Here is a 15,476-nt window from a genome sequence, read left to right on the forward strand (position 1 = left end):
GAAGGATTGACGAGCCTTTAAGTGACCTGTAGAGTGAGTAAACTGAATGAAATGGTCGCTAGTATTTTGATCCAACACCTGATATGATGCCACAATGTACCGAAAGTGGCGCAATGAAGAAATAAGTGTGTCGTGGACTCTTCCATGCCGCAACCTGCAACACATAACGCTGCTTCAGCATCGATCACGCCGCGCCTCAGAAGATTATTCTTAGTCAGCAACCTATCTCGCATCAATCGCCAAGCAAAGATAGAAACCTTTAGTGGCACCTGCTTATGCCAAATAAGATCTCCCGTAGTAACATCTTGAGGAACAGCCTGCATTGTCAGTTGTTCATAGACACCTCTCACAGTGTAACCACCATCAGAAACAGAATCCCAAAGCCACTTGTCAGAAATATCAGGCGGCAAAACAACACCATTAAGTAATTACCTACACTCATCTAACATCTCCTCCTCCCACACCCTCAACCTTCTCCTCCAACCCCACACGTTTCTCCACCAACTTCCCTACCAGGATCAAACATATCAGCTACCGAACACATTACAAAAAGGAACATCACCAAGCCACCTATCATACCAAAAGAAAGTACTAGTGCCATCCCCCACCTTTTTCGACACCCTCTGCGAACCAACCCCCATCTGCATCACCTACCCCATCCCTAATCTTCACTACTTCCCGCCACCAAGATGAAACACTCCGGCCCCCAACCTCCCAGCCTTCTCACCATAACATGCTACAAGAACCCTATACCAGAGCCCACCTCTATCCACCAACATCCGCCAACACAATTTACCTAACAAAGCGCTATTAAACTCCTGCAACTTCCTCACCCCCAACCCTCCATACGCTCCTTACATAAACAAACAAAGCTCCAAGAAATCCAGGAAATTTTCCTATTATCATCACTCCCTCCCCAAATTTTTTTATTAAATATAAATTCAATGACAGGGATTATACCTGACGGAGCTTTGAAGAAGGAAAGAGCATAGACAAGTAACGCGGTCAGGACAGACTTAAGAATGACCACCAGACCACCATAAGAGAGCAAACGACTTCGCCACCCCAACAGTCTAGTTTTAATGGCCTTTAGCACAGGTTCCCAGAATGCTAACCTCTGTGGGTCACCGCCAATCGATAAGCCCGGATACACAAACGAAACCTTACCCGCCTTACAATTTAAATGGATGCCACCTCATACAACCATGAATTCGCAATATTTATACCAACCAACATGCTTTTATTGAAATTTACTTTCAAACCAGACATCTCTGCGAACAAAGTCAAGACCGCACGCAAGGCACGCACATTGGCCCAGCTCTTAGTACCAAGTAATAAAGTATCATCTGTGAATTGGAGTTGGGACACGACTGCCGAGTTTGAGTTACCAACCATGTACCCGATGAAAATATTATTTCCCACCGCCGAAGTCATCATGGCATTTAGACCCTCGGCAACAATCAAAAACAAGAAAGGAGATAGGGGATCCCCTTGACGCAAGCACCTTTGCAAAGGGAACTCATCTGTAGGACTGCCATGAACAAGAATTGAGGCAGTTGCAGTCATAACACATTCTTTTATCAATTTTCTCCATAAAACCGGAAACACCATTTTTTGCATAACCGTATCAAGATATCCCCAATTCACCGAGTCAAAAGCTTTTTCAAAATCAACTTTAAACAACATTAATTCCTTTTTATTCTTTCGAGCCTCATCTACCACTTCATTAGCAATCAAAATCCCGTCTAAGATTTGTCTGTCTTTCACGAAAGTTGTCTGTGAATCAGATATAATTCTTCCCATCACATGTTTCAGCCTATTAGCCAACACCTTAGACAAAAATTTGTAAATAGAGCCGACCAGAGAAATAGGCCTAAAATCATTAATGCGTTGGGGGCTATCATTTTTCGGAATAAGAGCGATGAAAGTATTGTTGATACCTCTTGTCAGTTTACCATTTATGTGGAAATCTGAGATAAAACGCATAATATCATCCTTTAACTCATCCCAAAATTCCTTGATGAAACCGAAATTGACCCCATTAGGTCCTCTTGAAGCTGTCACAATCCCAAACTGCTGTTTTAACTTCAAAAACTTAAAATGGCTTTGTTAAACCACTTCCTTCTGCATGAGATAAACTCTTGAAAGGTAAGTTACCAATCCCCGGCCTAGAAGTATGTTGAGACGCAAAATGCTCTCTGAAGTGGGAGAACATCGCATTCCTAATAGGTTGAACCCCTTCCACAATAATATTGTCCACCATAAGTGAAATAATGGAGTTGCAACGCCGACGGCTAGAAAGAACTGAATGAAAGTATTTTGAGTTAGCATCTCCATCCTTCAACCAAAGTAACCGAGACTGTTGCCACATAATACTTGTATTCAAGCGAGACATGGAATGAAGATCATTTATAATTCCCCTAAGCTCCTGAATTTCATCCGCAGACAACTGACCATCTTCACCTTTGTCATCAATTTTCGACTGCCGCATTTTTAAGTAATCAATCTTTCTAGGAATATTGTTAGCATGATCTGCATGCCACTCCTTCAGAGCATTTTTAATGAATTTCAATTTCTCACGGAGCACAAAACCGCCCCACCCCTCTATCTGAAAAGTATTCAATTTATCTTTCACAAACTGCTTGTAGCCAAGCAAATCTTGCCAACATTTTATTCCCTCCATCCCAAATTGTATATCATTTTAGAAAGAAAAAAAAAATTGTCTCAAATTATACGTCGCTTTACAATACCAATAAAATATTAATGTTACTTTTCCTATTATGTCCTTAACTATTTATTACTTTTTTTTCTTTCAATTCCTTCATTTATCTTTCCCATATAATTTATTAAGGACAATTTTGTAAAACAACTCATAATATTTCTTTCCCACACAATATTAATTACATTTCTTAATATGTGTGAAATGCCCAAAACGTCATGCAATTTGGGACGGATGGAGTAACATTCTAGATGGACAGATAACTGAAGCGGCCAATGTTGGAAGTTCGCTTATTTGTTGGGACCTTAAACATAATTAACCCTTAAATTAATAGTTAATATAATTTGAAAATAGTTATTTAAATTTTAAAGTGATATCATTTTATGAAAAAATTAATATTATATTAAGTTTTAATCCGACATGGCATCCATGTGTGTACTAAGTTCAGTGCCACATCATCTAAAATTGTGTCACATCAACATTAATTGAAATGTTGGATTCAATTTCAAATATTTGAAAAATCAAGGGACAAAATTGTGGATTTAGAAATCAAAGGACCAAATTTCAGAAATTGATTAAAAAGGGACCAAAATACAATTGCAAATAAGTCTTTTTTTTTATTTTTATTGAAAAAAAGTTACTTGTGAGTTTAACTCAGTTGATATATACGATACATAATATATGCAAGGTCCGGAGTTCGAACCTCGGTCACTAAAAAAAACTGGGCTCCTGGCTCTCTAAAATTATAGTAAACCTCAAAATTTAATAACCACCGTCATAGTTGTTTACATATCAGAGATATCACCCACCACGAAATTTTTTTTAATATAGTTTTACAAGTTCTTTTATAGATCACCCAGAATCCATTATCACAACTAAGACTCAATAAAGCATCCATAACCAGCTGCAAATTACCTACATAGTGAAGAGTCGTGATGCACTAGATAATATGCTTAGAGCACATATGAGCCCTCTAATTGATCCAACATTCGCCTGATCATTGAGACATAAGGGCAAAAAAACATAATTATTTCGAGGGTCTAGTAATAGGACAGTTCACACCACAATAAGGTACACACTCTCATTCAGAGAAATCTTCTCAAAGCACATTGAAACTTAACAGACTTGTTCAAGTCTAGATTAAAAATGGTGGAATTATGATCATTTAGTTAGAAATCAAAGTGAATAAATATAGTATTGTACAAAAGAAATAGGAAGGATATAAGGGAAAAAAATAAATGAAACCTGAATAACACCCTCTTAACTAATTAATCAAAACAAATTTGATGGAATTCCAATACAAATAGTATCAGATCAGATGAGTTTGATCTCTAATTGTTAAAATATAAAAGTTTAATAAAAATAAAAAAAAAAGAAAATCAAAACTTTTCCAAGAGAAGAAAAAAAAAATCCCAGATGATTTAACAGAGAACAAAAATTAACTCATCAGAGCAAATCAGCAACATTTGATGGCAGCTCCTCTATAGTCACATTGTAGAATTTCTGAATATCAGCCAACATTCTAGCATCTTCTCCTGTTACAAAGTTAATTGAAACACCTTTTCTTCCAAATCGCCCACTACGACCTATACGGTGGAGATAGTTTTCAGGTTGAGTTGGTAGATCATAGTTTATGACCAAAGATACCTGCTGCACATCGATACCACGGGCCAAGAGGTCGGTGGTTATGAGAACTCGAGAAGAGCCAGACCGAAACTCACGCATGATGATATCCCTAGTGTTCTGGTCCATGTCACCATGAGTGGCTGAGACTGTATGATCTCTGCTTCGCATCTTATCCGTAAGCCAGTCCACTTTCCGCCTGGTATTCACAAAAATGACACTTTGAGTGATGGCGAGAGTCTCGTAGAGGTCGCACAATGTCTCAAGCTTCCATTCTTCCTTATCGACATTGACATAAAACTGCTTGATACCTTCAAGGGTCAGCTCGTCACGCTTTACGAGGATTCTCACTGGCTTATTCATGAACTTCCTAGTAATCTCAAGGGCTTCAGGTGGCATTGTAGCAGAAAATACTCCAACCTGAATTTTGCCTGGCAGTTGCTGGAAGATGTCATAGATCTGCAACACCAACAAAAGTTTTCACAATGTCATGTAAGATGGAACATAAACTTTTAGCTAGACATGGCTGCATTAAGATTCAGTTAGTAAAGCACGCTTCTTTTGCATTTTATAAATAAATGAATGAATAAATAAAGAAAAAGGAAAACTAATTATGCGGTTCTATATCTTTTTTTTTTTTTTGGGTAACAAATTAGTCTTTTTTATCTTCTTTGTTTTAAATTTTAGTCCTTTATCTTTGAAAACATGTACACGGTTTTCCTTTTTTCAATTTTCCGTTCAAAAACCATTCACATGGCCACTAATGGGTGATTTTGTATGCACTAATAGGATAATATCCCCTTAATCTCTCCTGATTTGTGATTTATGCCTTCTCCCCTGCTTTCCTTTAACACAAATCCTAATTGAGAACTCAGAAATTGGAGGGAAATGCAAGTCCCTGTGGGATATGTAACTCACGTCGTTACAGCTGCCTCATCCATGTAACACACACATCGCTATCACTTTATGAATGGAAAATGGAAGAAAGGAAAACCTTGTGCATGTTCAAAAATATAAAAGACTGAAACAGTGGGGGAAGATAAAGAACGGCGGCGACATTTTGACTAAATAAAAAAAAAATAAAAAAATAAAAAGGAAATCCATGCTTCACCAAGCTACCACGACACTGTGTTTACAAACAATGGAATAAGTAAAGTCAAAAGGTGGAAAATGAGCATATTGACGTACCTGATCCTTGAAACCACGTGAAAGCATTTCATCAGCTTCATCCAGAACAAACATCTTTATGCACTCTGAGCGTAGAGACTGCCTCCGCAACATGTCAAACACGCGCCCTGGAGTTCCAACGACAGTGTGAACACCAGCTTGGAGAATGCGCTGATCCTCACGAACACTTGTCCCACCAACACAAGCATGGACCTTAACACCAAGAAAATCACCAAGAGCACGCATAACTTTCTCAATTTGTTGAGCTAGCTCCCTTGTTGGGGCCAAAACCAAGGCCTGGCACTGAACTAATCCATAATCAAGCTGCTGCAAAATTCCAGAGCAGAATGTTGCTGTCTTCCCAGTTCCAGACTGAGCCTGTTGAATCACATCCAGACCTTTGCAGAAAGGAACAATTCCCCTTTGCTGGATCGCAGAAGGCCTCTCAAAACCTTTCAAAACAAGGTAAAACATGACACACATGATTTCATGATAACTGTAGCAACTAGCAAGAGTAATATTTATTTTTAACATATATATTATTGATGCCTTCATGAAAGATGTACTCATTTTTAGAACATTAAAAATTTTAGAAACTTAGTTGATTCAATACATTTGTCCATTTTATTATTTCTCTTCTAGCCGGTAAATAATTTGAAACACAGTTATATCTAAAATAGTTGATTCAATCACATTACCATTGCAATATAATTACAAAATAATAATATTACATTTTACTAGAAGTGATTAGTATTAAAGTTTTGTCAAAAGATCTTGAAGAGTTGGTTGCACCAATAAATTATAGGGGCTTTATAATTTCAACAGTGAGAATACATCAAATATATCAAAAGTCAAAGCACATTAGATCCAATCCAGATTCTAGAGTGTGAACCTTGCTTACTGAGCTACCATAATAAGAATAAGCACTTAAAATAAGGTGGTCAATTTTCCAGTACATACCGTAAGCATATATGCCTCGCAGAAGATTTTCTTGCAGCCCCATTGCATCAAAGCTATCATATACTTCATCATACGAGGTGAAGAATTCTTGCCCATCAGTGGCAAGCCTGTGATGTTAATGTACAAGACGTCAAATTACAGGGAAAAAAAAAGGTACGTGAATAACAAATTCAATCATAATTATAGTAAAGAATATGAAGCACAGAAACACACAGTTCATTCATCTTAGAGTCATAATGATTAGCATCAAATTGTGATCCTTCTGGAGCCAAACCTGCCATCACTACAAAAAAACAAAACTTTATGATAAGAAAAATAAAAAGAAAACTCATAAATCCAGCTAATCAAGCAAAACAAAAACAGATTATAAATTTTTTGTTTTTGAACAAGCAGATTATAAATTTGTCTTAAAATTCGTTCAAGGAGAACACGACAAACAACATAACAAGAACACGAATAGCTTGAAAATATTTTACTGTGGACAAAACAAATATGCATATCTTACGAGCTTTTGCTATTGTTCTTCACTTAAAATATTCATAACTACCCATAATTTTCTGAAATCCATAATATCTGTCTCAAGTTTGTTATAACCGCAAAAATTGTATTTTAAGTGAACAACAGAAAAAACACCTAATGTAATGCACCTATCTTTTGTCCATTCAAGTTTCAATAAAACCACTTCCTTTCCTGAACCATAAGACATATAACGGAAGTGACAAGTATGCAATCCACACAAGAAGAAATGCAAACACTAAACATGTGTTTCACTTCAACATCAACAAAATACATATAAAAGGACAAAAAAGGATACATACATTATTACATTACAAAAACAAATCATTATGACTCAAATATCCTACTTAGCACACTCCACCAAGATTCATTATAACAGTACCAAAATCAAAGGATAACTAGAGCAAAAAGAAAAAGTAATTATTCAAATCCTAACAGCTAAGTTCATATTGAGTACAATATAAAGGCATGCAAAGTAACCAAATAACAGATCAATAAATTAGTCATTTTTAAACAGACACGTGGACTCTGCAGAACTGACACTTCTGATCGAAGATGAGTACCGTGTCCAACACTAACAAATGTGATTACATTTAATTAAATTATTTTCTCAAATTATTATCAGCGTCGACGTATCAATGTATTGTCAATGTCCTATGTCAATGCTTCGTAGCATGTGGATACTTTGTAACTATAACATTACAACAAAAATCTAACAAACATTCACCACCCCAATAACCCAACAAATCTAAACACATGAATTTATGTCTAAAAACTGAAAAAACAACATAAAAACAAATAAATAGATGATGGGTCGGTGAAAAAATGAAAACTTTGAATGAAAAAAATTCAGATCAACCACAGATTCATAATAGTACATAGTAACTAATATGCGATATTCGAGGAAATTATATAAAAGAAGAAGAAAACGAGAAAAACCTGGTTAAGAGTATTGAAAAGTTGAGAGAATGGAACACGGAGTGAAGGAATGAAGAGAAAGCGAAAGGGGAAACTCCTCGGATCGGAGTTAAAGAGACACGAATGAGAATGAAAGGAGTTTTTATATATTCGAAAAAAGGTAAAAGGAAAGTGATTAATTAATTATGACTTTCCACGATTACCCTTCCCATGGCCATGCCCATGATCCCTTTATAAGATGATCTTTAATAATATTTTTTTAAAATTTTGTTTTGGGAAAAAGATAAAATTTAAATTAATTTTAATAAAAGATAAATATAGTTTGTTAAGATTTAAAATTCATAAATATCTATTATTTTGATTTTGTTCAAAATTAAAATTTATAAGAATATATAGTTTTAAACTTACATGCGTATTATTCAAAAAAAAAAAAAAAACTTACATGCGTTTAAATTGTTAGAAAATTGCTTTTCTAACATAGAAAACTTCACAATGACACAAGTAAAATAATTAAATGCCCCCAACGGTAGTTAACTACCGCTGGAAAAATCGGCAACAGTTAACTGCCGCTGGACCCAACGGTAGTTAACTACCGCTGACTAGCTAGCTTGTTTCATCCTTTTACCAACTTGTTGAAGTGAAGTGCAACACTCCTTCATTAACTAAAGAAATGGTGCTGTGTCCCATCCATCTCAGATCACCCAAACTGCAGCGGCAGTTAACTGTTGTCGGTTTCTCTAGCGGTAGTTAACTACCGCGGGGGACATTTAAGTATTTTACTTGTGTCATTGTGAAGTTTTCTATGTTAGAAAAGCAATTTTCAAATTGTTAACCAACGTAGATGCAAAAAAATGGGTGGCTAATGGGCCGGATATTTTGTGTTGGATCCAACCTCAAAAGTTAGCCCAAAATGCATTCATTTTTTGAATTCTGCTCTTCTCCCACCATATTTTGCAACAAGATTTTCATATATACCATTGCGTGAGTTAAGTCACGATGCATAACTTAACTCACGCACCATATAAGTTTTGTGTGACTTAAGTCACGCGACGGTGGTCAGTTTTTCAACCTATTCTATCATTCCCACCTATAAATACTTCCCTATTTCCTCACACCATATCATTTTCTCTCCCTCTCACTCTCTCCCTCTATTTTTATTTTTTTTTCTTCAATAGTCTCTAGTCACTTGGGGTAAACGGTGGTCAGTTTTGAGGTAAATGGTGAGTAGCCAACTTGGAGGAATTGATCAATCCTTGGGATAAAATTAAATTTGCTTCTTTTTACCCCAAAAACTTTTTACCGTCGGTAAAAAAATCTTCTTGGGATATAAAAAGAATCAGATTTAAATTTAGCCCAAGTGTTGATGATGTATTTTCTCCAAGAAGGCTGCTCACTATTTACCCCATGATTGATCACTATTTACCCCAAGAGGGTAAAAAGAAAAGGGAAATGTTAACCGGTGCCCCCGGGAAACTGGTTAAGGAAACAAATATAGTAGCTTTTGCATCGAAAACTGTGTAATCAATTTTTCAAAAGTCAAAAAAGTATTTTTTTGATTTAATTTTTCCTCTTTTAGATACCTTAACCAGTGCCCTACCGGTTAACACAACTCAAAAGAAAATAAGTAGATTTAGTGAATTTGAATAAATGTATCAATTATTGTACGAATTCTATTAATAAAATAAGATTTTGTTATATGTATTAATCTTGTTCATTTCATTTTATTTATATTTGCTTTTATTTTCCTATTTTGTATTTAATGAATAAATCCGAATAAATATTAATTTAGTTCATTTATTTTTATTTATATTTGTATTTATTTAATGAATAAATTCAATTAAACATTTATTTTAAGTGCATAAATAAATTAAAATAAAGCAAATAAATAATTTAGAATAACGTAAATAACTTAATTTGAATAAAGTAAATAAATAAATTAGAATAAAGTGAACAAAGAATTTAGAAAATAAATAAATAAGAATAAAGTGAACAAATAAATTAGAATAAAGTAAATAAAATAATTTGAATATAATAAATAAAAATAAAAAAAGTGATTTAAGTCACTCACAAATTTTTACACTTGCGTTAGTTAACTAACGCAAGGGTAGTTTACGTATTTCAGCTGGGTGCGAGCGAAACTCTGGAAGAAGAGCATAATTCTCGTTTTTTTTGCCATGACCCATATAAAAATGGGGTGGGGCTAGGGCTTCGGCCCGGCCTACTATCAATATTTTCATTTGATTGATCTTAAAAAACACTATTTTTTGTAGTAACTAATATAAAAAAAAATATACATAAAAAAGATAATAAATTAAAAAAAAAAAACTAAAACAGGTCAGTTTATGTATTTTACTTGTGTTTTTAGGAAGTTTATGATGTTAAAACAACAATTGTCCAAATCAGGCCTCTCACCCGGTGGCTCTAGAATATTGTGGCCCCATTACAAATGGATTGAACCGGATTGAATCAGTCTATGTAATCGGGTCTCTCAGACCGGATTAGGCTAGGCCGAACCAACCCATTTGACATCTCTATATATGATAGATAGCTGGTCTCTTAAAATAGATTTTCCTATTTCAAAGGATTAGTCTTAACTTTCAATTGCAGATATGTTGAGTTATCAAAAAATCTAAAATCATTAATGGTGAGCCAACCATGATACGTCCTAAAAAATGTGATAGAAGAAGGTCTTCAACTTGTCGAGGTATCAACAAACCATGTGATTTTGATCATTCAATATTAATCTACAATGCATGTTACGTACAGTTTCAATGATTCTACTACCGCTGAAGCTATGACTCATTTGCATCTTAATTAGTTCTGCATCTAAACACCATCAGAGTGATTTTGTTACATGTGCTCTCTCGTTAATGAATGCTAAACAAAGACTGTATACTAGGGAAAAATTGTTGAAGTCATCAATAGTAATTTTAAGTGTTTTGAACATGTTTGCAAGCTTTCCTTGTTCCTCTTAACACGCACTTTAGTGGGTTTGGATTATTTATGCTATAATCGTTTTTTTAATTTCAAAAATCACTCAATTTTGAGAGATCAAATTTTATTTTTATTTTTTACAAAAATCACAAACTAGTTTTGAAACTGGACTATGTTGCTGGTTGGTTCAACCATTGTTGTTTATATCAATCACTTAGAGCTGAATGTACTGTGTTGAACCGCAATTCTTCAACCACTTACTATGATTGAACCAATTCGAGCATAGTTTAAACAATTGAACTATAACTTTTTTTTTAGGGGACCAATTGAACTATAACTTGAAGATCGAACCGGTTCAATTTCCATCCGGTAATGAAAACATTGAAAAATACAATTAAGTCTTAAATTTTATACTGCTTCCACTTTGGGTCCAATATCCAAACAAGATTTATCTTAAAAGAAAAAAAAGCTCAGTCATACATGAGTTTCCCTACTAAAGGAATTTGATAAAAACATCCCCCAAAAAAGTTGTCAACACCATTTACTGGACTACAAATTTTTACATATCAAATGCAAAATCTAACTGAATCTATTTATCAATCTTGCATTGACCATCTTAAGCCCATTTGATAGTTTCGCCTCGCAAACCTGCATAAATAGACCCACAAGATCAATGGTTAAAATTGAGAATCATGCTATTTGATTTCACTAACAAGTAGAAAAGAGTATTTATCTACATTACATTGTTCATAAACTTGTTCAGCTAGCAATAACATCGCATCATTTCCTTCAGCCATGCGTGAGAATTTTTCCGTCTCCTTGACTGCCTCAGTTGCCAGATATGATTTGTTTTCAGTTTCAGCAATTATGTATGCTGCAGTTTCAGCTGCTTCCTTCAGCATATCATCAGAGTCTGATGATTGCCGTTTCGGCCTGACCATCTTTCGTTTTGGTGAAGGTGATGGCTTGGCCTCCTTTTGTTTTGGTGAAGGTGATTTTTTCACTGACAAAGCTTCTTTTATCTTGAAACAGTTTTGTTCCTGCAGATGGTAAAAAATTGGAAAAAGAAGAAACAAATAAACAAACTTCAAGATATTTTAGTTTAAGAGCGCAGAGTCTCTGTGGCAAGGTTGGCCCAATGGAAGCACAGGAACATCTATTTAGGAGAGTTATAGTCCTGACAATGGAAGCTAGCAATGGTGATAATGTTGCGTGTAAAAACATTGGAAAGAGTGATTATGATGGAAGAGAGCAAATGACAGCCTCTACTTGCAGGAAAATCCCTCACCCAAGATCCTTACAATAACAGAGCCACTACACAGCAGAGGCACTACCCTCTTTCAAAGAATTCAAAGGTCTAACGAATATGATGGATTTTAAAAAGACCTTATCGCCTGTGCATGTTGAAAAGTTTCTGGTGGGAAACCCTCTCGCCAATTGCCAAATCAATGTCCTATGATAGCACTAAGCAGATTGCAAAAACATCCAAATCACCCACACAACTATACCTATAAATTTCCCGATTAACCAAGAGATCTTGAACACATAATTGTAGTGAAAAGAGCGATGATAGACTAATAAGCTTGAACCAGGGTGACTTCTAGAGCAACAGAATGTGACTGCAAAGACGCTAGAAAATACAAAGGAAAATACAAGTGATCGTGTATTTTACTTTTTTTTAGAAAAAGAATCGGCAATCAGTTACTATCTAAGTATTAAAGCCAAGTCAACCAAGCAACATGCTTTAACAATAAATCCAAGTAAAATACACGTTCAAATATTAAATACGAGCAACTATGATGTATATCACGTAAGCATCAACAGATGATTAATTTACCTTTTCAAGCTTCCCATGACCCACAAGCATCCTCAACCTTGCCTTCAGTGACTTTTTGAAATTTTGAGGAACCTGATGTTTTTGCTGCGGCAATATATGTGATAATGATTACTTATCAAAGTCTAAAAATGAAAAAATCATGTAGAATACTCAATACAAACAAACAACTTACACAATTGACATTCCATATAAACTAGTTTTCCAAGTTACATCAAGGAAAATTATATGCATTACCATTCATTCTAGTAGTTGATATGTAAAATTTTAATTGCATAATCTCAAAAAACAGGGTATTTCAAACCAACTCACAAAATGGTATAGTATGTATACTGTCAAATGTATGAAAACATTAAAAGCATTAAAGAGCTTCATCTAACCTCAATGAAACTAGCAATGGCAATTACGTCGGATCCATTAGTATCCTTTAATGTAGACAGAGCTTCGTAAATCATGACATCATACCTGATAAAAGGAACAAAAGTACCAATAACCTAATATAATCTGATATATTAATTGACTGAACAAATATCATGTCATGTTAAAATTCTCCATCAAATTAATAGCAAAAGAACTAATTGATAATCACTAGTCAGCTAGAAATCTTGTTCAGTGTAAACTATAACTGAAAATATTCTCATTTCATCCTGTCATTACATGTACATCTATAGGCTCGATTTAAAAACCTTTTACCCCCTTAAGGATCAGTCTGATTGTCACATATATGAACTAAAAATTTAATTGAATTTGATGAAATAGGATTGAGAAAAGATTCATACGAATTACAAAAATTTTGTTTCATAAGGGTGATTAATTAATGAGTGTAAAGATCCATCGTTAGTCACAACGATATATCTCATTTCAGAATCGAACAGCTGACCAATACCAGTACAAATGATGCTCTAATTGCTTCCTTCTACCCTTTTAACTACACATTTATAATACTGACAGGACTCTCAACAAACACCTATCATGCCCAGGACTACGATTACCGGACATCCAATGAATGTAAAGAACCATCACTAGTCACTATCATATATTTCATATCAGAATCAAACCGTTGACCATCCCAGTAGAAAAACAATGCTCTAATAGCTTCCTTCCAGCATTTTAACTACAGTCATGATATTTACAGGACTCTCAACACACCCCTTTCACGCCCACGTCTACAACAACCAAAAATCTAGAGAGTGACTTGAATGAGCCTATAGGCTATAGCAGGTGGTCCAAGATAATGTTGTCAAATAGCAGCTATAGATGAGCTATACTGCTATAGCGTAGTGGAATTTGTTGTACACACAACTATTGTTCTCCGATACAGTATTTAATACAAAATCTTGTCAAATAGTAGTTAAAGTGACGCTACAGCACTATTGCATAGCAGAAATGTAACAATACACTATTTTCCGCTATCCACCATTGACAACATTACTCCAATAGATCTTGAATAGACTCTGATACCGCCTCTACAAAACCATCTTAAAAGGAGAGGGATATCTCTCACTTATAAATATACTTTTACGACATATCTCATCCAATACAGGACCCTGACTCAACAATATTTGATTTTTATTTTGCCAATTTACCTAGTAACCAACCCATACTCAAATAAACACACACACAAAAGGGGAAATTGTGGAGACCCACAATAAAACCCAGACACCCACATAAATATCGTCACAACCAAATCACTATGTTGTAACAATATGGACAAGCTCTCGACAACAATTATATCATGAAAAATACAATTTGACTAATTTTTTATTTTTTTTGGAGTTAACCCTCCGGTTTTCAGGGAATGGGACCCTGGTATTCAGAGTTCAGCCAGAAAGTAAGTAAAGTCTGACAAAGAATTATTCCACCAAGAAATCAAACTCAGGTTCTAACAATTCGTCATTGGCGGAACTTATAACATGAATATAATTTTTTTATTACTGTGAATAATATATAAGAATTAAAATACCTAGGTGTGTTGTTTTTAACAACATCTTGTTCAATTTGAAGAGGAGGAGGAGGAGGAGGAGGAACATTGTTAACAACATCAGAAGAAGGAAGAGCAACAGTTTGATCAACAGCAGCACCAGAAGAAGAAACAGGAGCAGGAGAATCAGGTTTGCACTTGGGAAACTTAGGAACTTGACTAATATTATTCACATTCATATTCCTCCATTTATCCTAAACAAACCAAGAAATATTAAAAATAAAAAATAAAAAAAATAAAAAATGAAAACCCAAAAGTAAGCTAACCTTGAGGTCGATGTTGGAACGAGAAGTGAGTAAAGGACCAAACTGAGGATCAAGGAGAATGGCCTTCCATTTACCAGGGCCATGTGTTTCGATTCCAGCGATAAGAGCGTCTTCTTCTTCATTCGTCCATTTCAGCTTTTGATTTCCCATTATTATTCAATAAAACAATAAGCGCTTCTTTTTCGCTTACTGTCTTGTCTTTCATCAGACACATTCACCCACTTCGCACGGATGTTTGGTTTTTCCCCTAAATATTACTTTTGCTTTTTTATGTCAAAATATTTTTTAAATTATGAAAAAAAAAATAAAAAAAACAACCAATGTTATTCTCCTCTGTTGAATTATTTTCATATAATTTATATAATTAGTTCCATTTCTATCAAGATCAAAATTAATTTTGACATGTTTATTTATTTTCGAGTAGAATCAAATTTTTCCTAAACAAAAAAGTAGAATCAATTTTGTCCTTATTTGAAGTTAGGATTTGTGATCTTGTTTTTTAAAAGAAAAATGTTTATGTTTTTTCATTAATAGTAAGAGTAGTAATTTCTTTTGAAG

At 34.6% G+C, this 15,476-nt stretch overlaps 2 protein-coding genes across 2 annotated transcripts; both read right to left on the bottom strand.

Annotated features, from left to right (window-relative positions):
- Positions 1-3,954: 3,954 nt before the first annotated feature.
- On the bottom strand, positions 3,955-8,081 carry LOC11418913 (eukaryotic initiation factor 4A-10). The gene is made up of 5 exons (XM_003627120.4): positions 7,925-8,081; positions 6,683-6,752; positions 6,470-6,576; positions 5,531-5,961; positions 3,955-4,801 (listed from the first exon to the last, which is right to left on the bottom strand). The coding sequence occupies exons 2-5, from the start codon at positions 6,748-6,750 to the stop codon at positions 4,166-4,168; spliced, it is 1,242 nt and encodes a 413-aa protein (XP_003627168.1). The 5' UTR covers positions 6,751-6,752; positions 7,925-8,081; the 3' UTR covers positions 3,955-4,165.
- A 3,094-nt stretch (positions 8,082-11,175) lies between these two features.
- Positions 11,176-15,200, bottom strand: LOC11421244 (telomere repeat-binding factor 5). The gene is made up of 6 exons (XM_003627122.4): positions 14,919-15,200; positions 14,635-14,846; positions 13,052-13,136; positions 12,675-12,758; positions 11,580-11,877; positions 11,176-11,485 (listed from the first exon to the last, which is right to left on the bottom strand). The coding sequence occupies exons 1-6, from the start codon at positions 15,066-15,068 to the stop codon at positions 11,454-11,456; spliced, it is 861 nt and encodes a 286-aa protein (XP_003627170.1). The 5' UTR covers positions 15,069-15,200; the 3' UTR covers positions 11,176-11,453.
- Positions 15,201-15,476: the final 276 nt, after the last annotated feature.

The sequence above is a fragment of the Medicago truncatula genome, chromosome 8 (assembly GCF_003473485.1).
Source record: "Medicago truncatula cultivar Jemalong A17 chromosome 8, MtrunA17r5.0-ANR, whole genome shotgun sequence".
NCBI classification, from domain to species: Eukaryota; Viridiplantae; Streptophyta; class Magnoliopsida; order Fabales; family Fabaceae; genus Medicago; species Medicago truncatula.